Source organism: Antrostomus carolinensis, unplaced genomic scaffold, assembly GCF_000700745.2.
Source record: "Antrostomus carolinensis isolate BGI_N321 unplaced genomic scaffold, ASM70074v2 scaffold28457, whole genome shotgun sequence".
NCBI lineage: Eukaryota > Metazoa > Chordata > Aves > Caprimulgiformes > Caprimulgidae > Antrostomus > Antrostomus carolinensis.
The window spans coordinates 46,232-61,627 of NW_010328512.1; the positions used below are offsets into that span (position 1 = coordinate 46,232).

General features: G+C 37.6%; 1 protein-coding gene across 1 annotated transcript in view; it reads right to left on the reverse strand.

Moving 5' to 3' along the window:
• The window catches only part of CHD7 (chromodomain helicase DNA binding protein 7), a 50,778-nt gene that overhangs the window by 23,176 nt on the left and 12,206 nt on the right, over nucleotides 1-15,396 (reverse strand). Inside the window, 7 exon segments of the mRNA XM_010172281.1 lie at nucleotides 1,876-2,131; nucleotides 4,571-4,714; nucleotides 6,279-6,455; nucleotides 12,140-12,383; nucleotides 12,839-12,960; nucleotides 13,057-13,194; nucleotides 14,152-14,235. Of these exon segments, the coding sequence (XP_010170583.1) occupies nucleotides 1,876-2,131; nucleotides 4,571-4,714; nucleotides 6,279-6,455; nucleotides 12,140-12,383; nucleotides 12,839-12,960; nucleotides 13,057-13,194; nucleotides 14,152-14,235 (1,165 nt within the window).

Below are 15,396 nucleotides of genomic sequence, written 5' to 3' on the forward strand. Positions count from 1 at the left end.
AAAATGAGAAGGATTCAGGGACACCTTTATAAAAGCAGTTAAGTCTCGAGAACTTGCTACTGCAACAAATCATTCTTCAGGAGGGCACTATGCAATGTTAGGTACTGGCAGTGCAAGACCTCTTGGTAGAACTACAATAAACTTGTGTCATTCTGAGTACAAAGACGCTAATTATCAACCAATAAAATAAAACCTCAGGCTCAGACAACTACAGGACAGAAGAATATTTTCTGTAGAACTACAAAGGATGAATTTGTTTAGTTCCATCCTCCACATGAATAATAGAGTTTATTTATTTTCCCCTCCTATCAAGTCTGAAGGCCTGACCCACCCAGCATGTTGCTGCATGGCACCAAGCAAGTCCAAATGTTCAGAAGTCACAAAAACGTCACAGAGGCAAAAGCGCTCAAGAGACAAACCCACCTCTCTTTATCAGGTGGCTTTAATATTAAGACAGTCATCAAAAAAGACTGGAAATTTTCTATATAGCCACCTGGACTTCAGCAGTCTCCAGCAGACACTAAATGGTACAAAACTTGCGAGGATAAAAATCACAGCTCTAGGCAATACTGCAAGCACTACTCATGAGCTCTATTTGACAAAACAAAGTGACACCAAAACATCCACTTTATTTCCTGTAGCAAACATGAAATAAGGATAAATAATGGCAAGGCTGAAACTAGCTGAAAACCAAGGAATGTAAAAAGTATCAAGTTCAGAAGCTCATAACCTGACCATCCTGAAGTATTTTCTGGTAAACTCATTTTTATCAGGGGTTAACTTAAAACAATAAAGCAACAAACAAAAAAACCCTACACCAGAACCACAAAGCTACTTTACTGTACGCTCCTCTGAGTTTAGAAACTGAGCAGCCCTCCAGCACAGCTAGGTTGAAACACTCTGGAGTAACCCTGTATCATGTCTTCACAATAATTACTCGTACATGAAATATAATTAGATGCCATTTCATGAATCAGTTTAAGCATTTTTCCCCCCATTTAAACAAAACATGTCATGGAAAAAAATGTAAGCACTGTAATACGGAAGTCATACACCAAAACACTGAAATCACACACGGCTCTTAAACAAAACAGTCTGTTACCATGAAGCTTATAACCAGTATTAAACCAACTACAGCATAAATCACACGCAGTAAATAACAGGAGTTGGGAAACAAGAAACCAGTAGAACACAACCCTGTACAGAGGCTTGTGTTACATCCTCAAAGGGAAGATTTGACGTGACCAACACATACAGCTTAGCATACTTCAGACAGCTACAGGTAGCTGATTCATCATGTCGTACTTGCCATAGATAATCCGGATCTAAAACCAACAGCATCACACTGAAAAAGAGTACTTGTCAATTAATGCCTAAGATGACATCATCCAAATCTTTTTCTAACTAGTTAAATTAGGAAAATGAACTGACAACATGCGGCCATAAAAGCATGCCTGATCACAATTTCTTACCTCACAACTCTTATTCAGAAATTTTAAGTTACTATCTCATAATACTCTATGGCAAAAAAGTAAGTAGCAGCTAACTGTAACTCTAACGAAAAAATTTCCATATTTAAGCCAGCACCCAACAACCTGCATGGTACCTGAAGTCTCGTTTGTCAGAAATAACAGAAAGGAAAACTTGGTAATACCAACACTAACCCTCTCACAGCTAGAAAGCCTTGGAAACAAGCCGCACAGATGCCTTCAAAAGCAATGCTGTCCTGACCATACCTAACAGAACCTAAAAGGTGATCTCAGTTTTCTACTTAAAATAAATGAATAAATAAAAAGACATACTAAAATAGAACTTCTAACTTACTGAACTTCCTTACAACCATTTTTTGAAAGAGGAGAAAAACAGAAGGCCTACCATTAATAAGGTACGGATGATTGCAGCATTTTCTTAGTTCCATCATAGTGTTTAAAAGATTGGGTACATTTGCCTGACCTCCACCCTTGGAAAGAAATGCAAAATTCTTTTCAAGAATGGCACGATAGTATTTCTTCTGAATATTTGTCAGTTCAACTTCAATGATGGTTTCCTCTTTGGGGGCCAGGTTCTTTTCTACATCCTCCTTGAGACGTCTCAGCATCATCGGCTTCAAAATAGCTTGGAGTTTTTGCACCTAGGAAACATATGTTTAGTAAAGAAATGAACTAAAACTGTAAGGCTTCAAATATTTATTTTTTAATTTCCTTATTGCTAAAAATCTCTATTTCCTACCTCAGATGACATTTGTAAAAATAGAGAGCATTTGTAAAATAACCCTTCCTCGATGATCTAGAGACTGAGTTCTCCTTGTTAACTTAGTGAGATACACTTCCAAAGTAAATTTTTTAGTGTGCATCACTTTTGTTTGGTGAATGTTATTAAACAGACTTCACTTCTTGACAAGAATAGGACTGCACACCAGTCATGCAAAGCTAATCCGAAGTAAGCACAGCTATATAAGCAAATCTGACTGTAAGATCAAGTTTTGCAGTTAGCTTCCAACTGCTAAATTCAGCGTTTAATGCTATTTTTCCCTTCATATATCTGCTTCTGATTCTTTTCTTATTTCCTTATTTTTGACATCCACTGGAGTAGTTTTAGGCCTCATCACGAAAACATCTTATTTCTTTAAATTTTTAACACAACAATAATTTTTAGTGTCTCCAGGTTTCATAGCATATACTTTAAGATATGTCCTAGATGGCAGAGAAGGGGGTGGAGGATGATGTCCACTTTCCTCAAAAAAATTAGCTAAATTTCGTCGAGTTTTTGTAAAGTTCCCTTACATAAAAAGCTCAAAAATATTCCATATAGAAAAAGACTGGCATTCGCATTGTTTCAGGTTGTCTCTCAAAGTACAAAGCAGCTCAGTGCTGAAGAGCTCATAATTTACCCTGAAATTGGTCATCATCTCCTGATGCAGAGCTGTATAGCAGAAACATGAACAAAAGACACTTTCTCCTGAGTTCACATAATTCCCTTAGTAATAAAGCAACGTCAAGAGAAAAAGATAAATTAGTACAGAGGGCTGAACAAAAAAACACATTGACCAGGACTGCAAAGAATGGAGGAGAAAACCTAAGTCACTAACACATAGTCTCTCCTATCACTTTAAATATAGATCAAATTCCAAAACATCTAATGGTGTGTCAGCAGAGAAGGCACTTCTTCCAAAACTTGTTGGCCCAAGCAATCCAGACTCTAATTCTGCTCGTGGATGATGGTATTATTTTAGTAATATTTCCATATGACTTCAAAAACTTCCAGTTCTGCTCTGCTGACATTTTGAGCTAGCCAGACAAAAACTATGTTGAGAGTTAGGATATATTAACTTCAGCTCAAACACTGTGTTAACACAACTACATGGCTTCTGGATCCGAGCTGGCTCACTTCCATTCAGGTCAGAGTCCAGCCTGACCGGCATGCAACTGCCTGCACAATCTGGGGAAATATATCCTACGATTTCCCCAGGACACACTATGTTTTTTCCAGGAAGTAAGGGGCTGGGGAGGAGGACTGTTTTGTAATTTACTATTACCTATGAAAAGAGTTGCTCTCAAATAAAGTTAACAAATTCAAGCACTCGAAAGTTAGAAGTACCAGAAATTGAATTTTCAAACAAAACCAATATGAAGTTGCACATAAAAATACATGCAATCATGAAGTTAGATTCTCGTAAGTGCAAAGGGCCAAGTTAAGGTGCCATGCTTAACTCCTAATGTTAAGATGATTTGACTGCTACCTGTTGACTTTTCAAAACATTTTCATACATACAAGATGAAATTTAAGTTTTACATATGATCACCATTTTTTTGTTCAGCCCTCTGTACTAATTTATCTTCTTTCTCTTGACGCTGCTTTATTACTAAGAGAATTATGTGAATTCAGGAGAAAGTGTCTTTTGTTCATGTTTCTGCTATACATTTTTTACATTTCAGATCTAAAACATGCTGCATTGAGAGAGTCTTTCATTTTGCACTGATTTATCATTTCTTTTATTGGACAGCTTTAGAAACCTCTTTCTGTGTCAGTCAAAAAAGTCTCCCTCCACTTGGCTGCCTCTGGCTAAACTACATCTCAAATATGTTCCTGTTTGCACAGAAGTAATTGATACAACTCCCAGACGTTGACTCCACAGAAGTTACAGAGGACAGTCCCCCCACTCTGATGCTGACGCTTAAGGAAGAACCTCCACTGACAAGTGAATTCTCTGAGAGTGAACAAGCAATTCTAGATGTCTTTTCACCCAGCAACTGTTAACAAGACACTCTGCCTCAACTTCTGAGCACCACATTTTAACCAGGGGAAACTTCCCCATTTCTGCATGGTCAGTGTACAAAGGATAAAAATAATGGTGATAAGGCAAAACTACTTTTAATATTTTTTAGTAACTTTTAGTAAATAGCAAAAAAACCTCAACAAAACCAAAACAAACAAAAAACGGATAAAACAAGAAGTAAAAAAGTAAATAGGTATTACTTGCAAAAACAAGTAATGAAGTTCAGATATAGTAAAAAGGATTAATTCACAATATTTAAATAGAAAAATAAGTGTATATATAGGAGAAGTTTACCTGTTCTTCAGTTTTCAGATCACCAAATTCCTGCATGAATGTGGTTTCTGATGGGAAGCGACCTGGTTCCAAGAAGTGAAGCAAGCTAAACAGCTCTTCTACTGTATTTTGCAAAGGGGTGCCAGTAAGCAGCACTTTATGTTCCTGAAAGGTTAAGAAATAGCTGTCTAGGAATCCATCTAAATTCATTTTCAATGGAGAAATACACAATGTTATCTTCCCCCCCCCATATGTGTCTCTCATCTTTGCTTTCTTTCCCCTCTCCCAACTACTTACATACAGCTCTTTTTAAGACATTTCTAAACAGTATTCTGGCCTTCCTTCAGCAATAGCCCAGAAAAATACTTCACTGCTTAAGCACTTTCAAAAGTCCTCCAGATACAAGAAGAGATTTCACTGATCCAATGATACAATGAACTTTAACGGCAAAATAAAAGCTGAACTTATCCCATCACTTCCAGTATAAATTCCCCTATTTATTACACCTCCAGCAGATCTCAGTGCATGAGTCTCTTCAGGGCAGGTGCTAAGTTTCTAGCATAGGAAACCTGAAGCAGAGTCCTACTCTCCATCTAGAATCATAGAATCATGGAATGGTTGGGGTTGGAAGGGACCTTGAAGATCATCTAGTTCCAATCCCCCTGCCATCAGCAGGGACACCTTCCACTAGACCAGGTTGCTCAAAGCCTCATCCAACCTGGCCTTGAACACTTCCAGGGGGGGGCCAGCCACAACTTGTCTGGGCAACCTGTTCCAGTGTCTCACCACCCTCACAGTGAAGAACTTCTTCCTAATATCTGCTCTACACACGACAGAGCACAATACTGGCAGAGACAAGAGCAAAAGTTAAAGGAGGAGTCCAGAGAGGCTAAGCAACTAGCCCAATGTCAAACATGAATTTAGTAGTAAGACAAGAAATGAAGTGAGAAGTCCCGTATCTCCATCTGTAGCCACGCCTATAACCTCAGCTTTGCTCTAACAGCAACCATAAGAAGGAAAATAGATTGTATACAGCATTTTTACAAACTTTCACTCATTAAGCCTCAAGACGCCTTCTAGAAAAGTATTGTTTAACAAACAGGGGAAAAGAAACTAAGTGACCTCTAGGTCACCACTGCTTGTGTAAGCTGATGTTTATGCCTCTTTATTCTTATTAATCATCATCTTAGTTTTCTCTGTGTGCTTAATACACTTATTTTGTGCACATAACACAGTATTTACATAAGCATCAGAAACCAACTCACTTTTCCCTTCCTTAGCCAGCCTGAAAGAACATCCCTACAGCCACACACCAAATCAACATTAGAGCTGACGTTAATGCAGAGCAATTCAACTCTCACACCTGGTTTTGGCCACCTGACCAATATTATACATTCAAATAAATGTCTACGTGAAGAAGTGACTAGGAAGTAAGTCACATAAAAACAACAAAAGGAAAAAACAATTTTATCTTGATTTTCTTAAGAGAATCCAGGTAATTCTAGGTGTAAATCAATGAAAAGACTTAGGAAACATCAGCACTTCAAAATTCAAGGACTCATATGCTTCCAGGTATTTTAAACAATTTCTCAGCTGCATTCCCTCATTCTCCTTAGGATGTGATGCTTCTACTTGAGAAGAAAACATCTTTCTTTACCTTTTGACGAAACCATAAATCAGGAATAATAAAAATACAGAAGACACAAACGTAAGAGATGCGCACACTGACCAGGTCCATCATCTTGAGTCCTTCCAAAAGCTTACAGTTCCTGTTTTTCAGCCTGTGGGCCTCATCGATGACCACGCAACGCCATGGAATGTTACGCAGCTCTGGGCAGTCAGTCAAGATCATTTCAAATGTTGTGATAATGGCATGGAACTTGTAGGACCCCTTTATCACACGACCCTAAGAAGAACAACAAAAGTTAAAGTAAATTCCCTGGCAAAGAAAGGAAGTACGTTTTTTTCATCTTCAAAATTAATTCTTTAAAAATACAGAACAGTACAATGGGCAAGATATTTTAAGTAATGAAGTCACTGTTGCTGACTCAATGAGGGAATACAAATGTGTCAGTTTACTACTGGCTTCATGCTGGCTATGTTTTAAATCCTGTAGAAAGCCCCACAGAACCACTGCATATTCATTACAAAGATGCTATACAAGTATTTCAGTCCTAGTGCATGTGGATTGTACTAACGCCTTGAAGCATTAATGTATCGCTGCAGTATTCAAAGAAGGTTTTTAGACTTTGTCAAGAGAAGTTTCTTTTTTCTTTTAAAACAAAGGTATGTGACAGTCCTCCCAAACAATCCAAATAAGCCAAAAGTACATTAAGACTTCATTTTTATGACTATTAAGAGTATTTTGCTCCCAATAAACAGGCATTTTTTTCCTGGTGGACACTGAGTATCCAAAACACCTACAAGTTTAGTAAACAGCCTTGAAAAGAAGCTGATTCTGAACTCTTAAATGGAGAATGTTTATCTCTGCATACAATTCCTTGGTATTTTTGTAAATTTGTGTTAAGGAAAGTTCAAAAGGATGATTTAATTGATGCGTGGCACCATATTCACTATTTATTTCGTTAGTTGAGGGTATTATTTTCAGGGCTGATACTAAGACTCCTGTTTCCCAAAAACCCTGAATAAACTTGACTCAAGACCATTAAATTATCATCTTTCTGACACTATGCTACATTTTTCCCCAATCTTGTTCAAAGAAAAAGTGTAACTTGGTATCTCCAGTGTCACTGGGTCTGCGCAGGAACACTGTCTCTCTAAGGATGGGCCTCACCCAAGTCCAAAGCCATTCTACGTTTTCAAAGCAGGACTATGTCGTGGGTTGTACAGAATACATTTCAAAAGAAACAGATATTTTCTAGTAAGGTGACCATTTTTTTTCCTTCAAATGTGCCAGTCTGAATCCTTTTATAAATGACCTGCATATAATCGTTTCCAAACTGTGGGGATCACAACTGGCTACTGACTCAATAAAATTATTGGAAACCTGGTATCCTGAACTCAGAATTAAATCTGCCTATGCACATCAAGAGTACTTCAGGGGAAGTAATGATCTGCTCAACAGTGCTTTCTCACAGCACAGTCCACAAACCTTTATCTTCTTAGGAAGAAAAAGAGTTGTTACCTAACAAACTGCAGGAGAAGATAAAATAAGTGGTCAACTTATGAAGCCAGCAAATTGAAATGCTGTGACCTTTTCATGAGTCAGATATAACTGTGAAGGTACAAGAATGCAGCCCAGGAGATTCTTTCAAAGTAGTGGGAAACACTTCCATGAGCTACCTCACGGCTGTAAGGCAAGCCAGTGCTCTTCAAAAATCATCACTACATAAAGCAGCACATCCAGGTGAAGTAAAAATTGTTAAGAGGTACCCTTGATTATCTACTTAGAGCTGTCTAAATCTCACATTATACATGCATGGTAGTCTTGCCACAAGAGCTCACACTATACGAAAGACAGTCAAATGCTGCACTGAAGAACACAGGAGTAAATCAAGCAGAAAGTTCCAAGAGCTCTCCAAGAGCTTTAGAAGTTGAACAACGTTGCTCAACAGTTTCAGGCCTCCAACACTTGGGGAAGTAAGGGAAAGAATCCTAAGTAATCCTTTTAATGTCACATTTGAGAAATTTAAATGTAGAAACTATCAGGAAAGTGACCTATAGTGTTCTCACAGGTGAATTCTTAGGCAACTAGGAATCAATTTTATCCTGCTTCAGTGTGGCAACCAAATGAAGTTCTCTGATGTTGGAACCTCAGGAATTTCACATCCACTTACTCAGAGAAGTTCTTCCTAATAGCTAGCAGTTTCCTGCTCTGTTTGGGAAATTCTTCTGGAAGTAACTCAAGCAAGAGAGGTAGCCGTAAGGTAAAACAATTAGATACGAATACAGAAGTTGAGTTCTGTCTGGGGGTATTACCTCTCAGCAGGTACAAACTGAGCAGATCAAGGGGATGTGTATAACAAGTGGACTTCTAAAAAGATGCACATTCCACCAGTGGGAACTGTGAAAGATTATTATGGTCTTTTCCCCACCAACCTCAGACTCCACTTTGAGGAACAAGAGAAGAGATGCAAGAAGTGTGCATGTTAACCAATTATAGCTGGAAGGCATCTGGAAAACTAAGTCACAGCCACTTCGTAAGATGCAATTCAACGTCATCTTTGGTGGAAGACAGAGTCCCTGTTGGTGAAATACTGCCTTAAACTGCTGCATGCTAACCATTCTCTGCAGAAATCTGAGGTAATCCTATGCTGACGACACGTTCATAGCTCAGTAGCTTCTCAAAGAAGAAAACCATGAAGGAAAGAAAAATACTGTCTTAAGTCAACACCCACTGAGCTCAAAAGGAATGAAAAAGATAAGCCAGAGAAAGTCCTGAACATCAGTAGCATTATTCTGAGTTAAAATCAAGAAGGTATTCCATTTCTACATGTGAGCCAAGTAGATTCTCACTCCTCATTACACTGCAAAGTAAGTTTCCCTCAAAAACAAGCCAACTCTTTTGCAGGGTTCTGTCAGTAATTTTATTTGGCATATGTAGTTTTCCTGATCTTACAACAGAACTCAGAATTTCTCACAGGTAGAATGCTACAGAAAAGTAAAACTGGCTTATTTGTTATTCCAACCAGGAAGACACCCAGAAGGACTTTTCAGTTATATTGCTCAAGAACAGGCTTCCCTACGCGACCCTCACAAGCAGTAAGGCAGGAAGGGACTTTAGGGGAATGTCTCTGGTAGCATGGTGCCCTCACTGCTGAAGTCATGTGACTGCAGAAGTGTATTTTGTTATCAATTATTCTTTATGTTTTCACAAAAACTTGATGCTGGTTACTGGAATTGACTCTGAAAATCACACTACTGCAGATGGGGTAGGCGCTTCTTATGCACGCTGTCTCTTACTGCCCTTCAAAGCCACTCACACTTTCTCAATGTTCAGTTGTCTTTTTGAGAAACAGCTCAGCTTGAGAGGCCTCTTCTCACACTAAAACCTAAAAACCCAAAGATGCCAATGTCTGGGTTGATATGTTTGGCAAGGGAACTAAAATGACACCACCAAAGCCTGCCTTCTTTCTCTCCCTCCTCGTTCCCTGTTGAATGCTCACTGATGGTACTTTAGCGGATGACAGACCGAATACTACATGGGGATTCTTTTTGTCAGAACATGAAGATACTTTTCCCCATAATTCAGTTGCTATCATGTGTTTCACAGCTGACACAGTCGTACAGCGAATGGAACACAGAGGATGATTTCATGGCATCCAGCTAGCTGCCACCAAAAGGACGAATTCACTCCGTTTCTTCTTTATCCCCAACCACAGCAACTGTCTGATTCTCCTCTTAAGCCAGTTCAGGGAACAAAGCTGGCAGAAAGTAATTCATTTCTCTGTGCCATGAGCACTTTCTCATTACTCGCTGTGGGGTCAAGTGGCTGTCATGGTCACTGCAAGATGCAAGTTAAGAATATGGCAACAGGGGAAACAAAACTTTCTGCAGCATCTTGCTTTAGATCCTTTTAGTTGCCTTTAGATCAACGAAACAATATTATCAAATTAACACCAAGAATCTGTACAGTAAGTGGGATTTGCCTGATGATGTTCCCTAAGGTTTCATGCTATGTAACCACTGCCTCCTAAGGTGAAGAACACATGGAGAACAAGTATCGCTTAAATAATAAACAAACGTGATTTTTAACATGGGAAACACTTCAGTTGAGATAGTATTTGTACAAACTCAAAATATCTATCTCTGATAAGGAAAAAATTTAAACCTAGAAAAAGTACAAATCAAGTCCAGTGTATTACTACATCTAGGTAAGAAGCTACATGTGACTATGATCGTAAGGAATATGGCCATTGGACCTCAATGAAACGACTGTTATTGAAATCAATCCTCTTTAACAACAGCAAAAATGATTTTGATTTGAAAGTTTCTTCGATAAACTGCTGAGAAAATGGTTATTTTCTAAGCCACAGAGATGTAACTTCTAACTACTATAAATTACTATGTGCTTTCCTACTATATTTAAGTTACTCTATTTCTGTCAGCCCTAATGGCATGTCAAGTTGGGCCACAGTCATCACCTTCAAAACAGCTTTTACTCAGTTCTTCCCCTGTAAAAGCCTAGTTTCTATCTCGCAACCACCCTCATAGCTTTGCTCTAAGGACTCTGGTTTTTCAACACTCTTTTTGAGGACAGGAAGTGAGAATTAGGCAAACTGGACTACCTGCTACATTACTGACAAACAGAAGAATGCTGTAACTTTTCTGCTCTTTAGTAAAGATTTCTTTCCTCCCACACACTTGCACTACACTAGCCCTTTTAATCACAGTCTCACAGTATGAACTCATATTCAACTGTCTGTGTCTCATGACACAAGAGGATCTGCATTTGCCTTCCCAGAACCAAGCTATCCCTACTGCAAGAATAACTTCCTTTCCTTGTCCACAGATAGCCCTGTATTTAGCTATTCTGAGTATTGTTAGCTTGGATCCAATTTATTAAGTAATACAGCTTACACTGTATCCATGAACTGTCTTAATTATTTACTACTCTCCCCATCTTTGTGTCATTTGAAAATTTCCTCAGTAATGATTTTGTTTTCTTTCAGGTCATTGATAAAAGTGTTATATAGCTCATGGACATGAACCAATCCCTGAAGAACTACGCTGGAAATGCAAATCATTTCTCATTTACAATTACATCGAGAAATATCAGTTAGCCAGTTTTAAATCCACTTAATGTGTGCTATATTGATTTTATATCATTCTAGTTTATTAATCAAAATATCCAGTGGCATAAAATCAAATGCTTTACAGAAAATCTAAATATATGAATTCACCACTCTCACTTCTTTAGGCTCAGTTGGAAATAATACTTCATAATGTATTACATCAGGTTGAACTTACACTCTTTTTTTCTCTTGAGTGACGAGGATTATGTTGTTTTGCAGTAGCATGCAATGTGTGCACATTATTTTCCTCCAGTCCTGTTTACTTACTCTGAGTAAAGCCATGCATTTAAGTATAAAGATCTGTTGCTCTTTCTAGCTTCAGTTTTCCAAATAATTTTCTGTTTCTACCTCCAATCTTTTCTGTACCTGCTTTCCTTCTCTCATAAGACTACTCAATGTGAGTGCTATAGCACAGATTCAAAATATATCTCACTTACAAAATTTGATAAAGAAGCACGGATTAAGTTTAATTTCTGCCCACTTTTCCTGGAATGGTCGGCAAAGATTGATTTTTAAAGCTTAGTTCCAGTTAAAGTAGTTTCCCCATTAAGAATCTTTTCTGTCAGCTCTCCTCAGGAACGCAAAATAATTAAAAACTTGCATGAGACAATGAAATCCTGAATAAGAGTTGCACCATCTCAGTAACTCTTGGTCCTCCTCTATTTCCAGTTGATCTCTTGGCTACTATTAAAAACCACTCTTCTAATGAATACATATGCCTTCATTATTAGCTGAAACCTACTATATCAGTACTAAAAACCTAACAGATGCTTAGATTAATTAACAATAGCAAAGCATATACAAAAAAGAGAAAAAAATCATTAAGAGCTTTTACCTGTGGATCTTTGAAATACATTTCATACAACTGAATGGTCCGTCGGCTTGCCTGGCTCCCATGATAAACAACCACATTCAACTCTGTCCAGGTGCGGAACTCCCTTTCCCAGTTGGGAATTGTGGACAACGGTGCAATAACCAAGAAAGGACCATGGATTCCTTTCAAATATATCTCATAGAGAAACGTAATGGACTGGATAGTCTTTCCCAACCCCATTTCATCTGCTAAAATGCAGTTTCGTCTGAAAACAACGATAAAAAACAGTCTGCATGATTTACGCATAACTTAAACCACAGGAAGGAGCTAAACTGAATACAACAGAAATTTCTAGAATGGCAAGTTTTCACTGAAAAGACATCTTAATCTTTTTACATTTTAAATAAATGTTATGATTTGTGATGCAATAAGCATGGATATATCCATGTTATGTACCTCTCAAGGTCACATGGGGGAGGAAGGGGCAGCAGGGGTGTGCATGATACAAAAGCATTTCCCACAAGAATCTATCTGAAATATTCATGTTTTATGTAACATTATGTTATCCACCCAAAATTAGTTTGTCTATGACTCCTGCAGCAAAAATGTAAATAATTCTAAATCCCTGCTTTAGAAGATGACTTTAAAAGGTTATTGTTTCAAATAAACTCTAGAAGCTTTTCCAAAGCAGGATTCAGCAGTAAGCAGTATTTTACGTACGTGTTGTACCAATTGAAAAGAAGCCAGTTTACTCCCTCCAACTGGTATTCCCTGAGTTTGTTATTGTTTTTATACTCCCTGGAACTCTCCGATTTCTTCCAGTCATCAGCAGGAGGTCGCTCCTGTTTCAAATACAGCAAATCCCATTAGTGGTTTCTGAAAGACCACAATACTTTACTATTTTCAAATAAAATCCTCTATATGGAGCCAATTCTTACCACGCGCTCCATTTCTGGCTCCCTAGACATCAGTTTCTCAAATTCTTCGATCTTAGCTTGGTCGATGTCTTGCTTGAGCTCCCAAGTGCTGTCTTCGTAAGGAAGCGAACACCATTTCACCAGATAATGCGTTACAGGCTTTGTTAACACAAAAATAAGATTACATCACAATTTAGAAAGAATAAAAAACCATAACCATTTTTACAGGAGATCTGCAGGTTAGATACAACTGAAAAAGCTCTACCAGACCTGAATGTCTAAATCAGCCAAAAGGACAAGTAAACAGCAGGCTGACACCTTGACGATGTAACGAACTAAGATTAAAACACGAGGAATTCAGGTTTACCACCAAAATCAGCACAACCCTGCATTTGAAATTACTGAGGTTAAACTAAAATTTAGGAATAGAACAATATTCATTTTCCAGCTGTTACAATTTCTGTGCTTTACCACATATTTAAACAGACAACTGTTTGTTCCTGTCAGTGTCATCAGAAACTTCCCAGCAGGCAACCCAAATACCACCATTCACCAACAGAGCAATATGGAAACACTGACACTGTCAGTGAAGCTTTCGATTCTCCCAGGACCAAAAGGGATTCTCCTGGAAAACAAAGTGATCCTGTTCTGCAGAACAAGTCATGAATGGGTAAGAAACACTGAATTCAGGACCTCTTCTGCAACAGCTAGTGTAAATAATGTCTGAACTATTATGACATTTAGCTAAGATTCTTGCAATTTTCATTTAAATTCTTTATTACCTGCATGGACATCATATTTGTAAAGTATTACGTACCAGCTTAGATCTACCTGTCAGAGGGGTTTTTTGGTTTGGCGTTTTTGGTTTATATATTTTTTTAAGTATAGGTGACTTTTAATAAATTTGGAATTCTCACTTATAAATTTGGAATTCTCACTTAAACCCCTTTATTTTAGGGAAACTTCTGTATCAGCCAATGTTTTCTCAAATACGCTCCTATTTTCTACACACATACACTGGTAGCTTCTAAAATGTTTAATACATTCCCATTTCTAAACAATAAATTCTAAACACGATGTCCACATGACTACAGATGCACTAAAAGTTCTGTTTACCTCTCCATTATCATCTGTGCTACGTGAAATATCCAGGATTCGATCAACTTCCACATAATCTGGATTAAAAAGCTCATCATCAATCTGTTCCAGGAGAGAGGCAAAAATATAAAAGATATCTCTATTAGCCCTTCCTTAGAGGAAAAATTATTATATATTTCACCAGGCAATAATATTTTGGGTCACGGTGACACAGAATTTATATTTGGCAAACTTCAGCATGTTAATTGAAATGCTACAATTCAGCAAGATCATTCCCCGTGAGGGAATCAGACTTCTCAGACTTTGTTAACTGGGCCTCTTAATTACTGTGTGAAACCTTTTACTGTGAGAGAATGTTTAAGAATATTTTAAATGAAGTGTGAAATTACAATTCACTAATGAGCAATCGAAAAGGCTTATGGCATGCAATGCATTTAGCATTCTTGAAAACTACAGCTCGCAATAAAGAAATCAGAGTCTCGAACTCCAAGTGCCTTTGGATAACTTTTAACTACAGGAACTAACTGCTTTATAAGCAAGATTCAAAGATTATTATTTCAAAAACCAGAGAAAAACCACTGCATGTATACATAGTTTCACCAAAAATCATAATTTGTTACGTTCTTTCTTATGCACTCAGCAATTTACAGGATTCTCTTGTGTACTACAGTGTGGTGCTTCATTTTATACTTTTAAGATCTCCAATAGACAGGCGGAAAAAAGGACTAAAGACTGTGCACATTTCAATGGCTTTTTCTAAAACAAGAACAAATTCCAAGTATTTATAATAATTTGTGACCCACTTGGAAACAGATTTTAAAAAACCCCACAAAGCAACAAAACAAACAAGCCATAAATAAAAACAAGCAATTCCAGGCATCTTTGCTTAGAACAGATGTTACTTTTTACAATGCTGCTGCTTAATGACATGATATACTGTACTGTTATTGCAAATTTTCATGTATTTATTAACTTTAAAAAATCTTAATATCAGGAGTCTTGAAAATTAATTTAATCTAATTCCTTAGGCATTAGTATTATACGATTTATAAATGATACCCTATTTTATAATAATCTCAAAGCATCTCTGGATGCTCTGACATAGTATTCATAGATGTTCTGTACTCTCCTAGAAGCACAACCCATTGATTCCTTCTCCCCCAAACTCCTGTAAATTTTATCAAAATATGTCAATCAGATGCGCTTAATGAGAAACCCACACTGACTTCATGGAAGTTTTCAATTTGCAATAGGTTTTGTTTA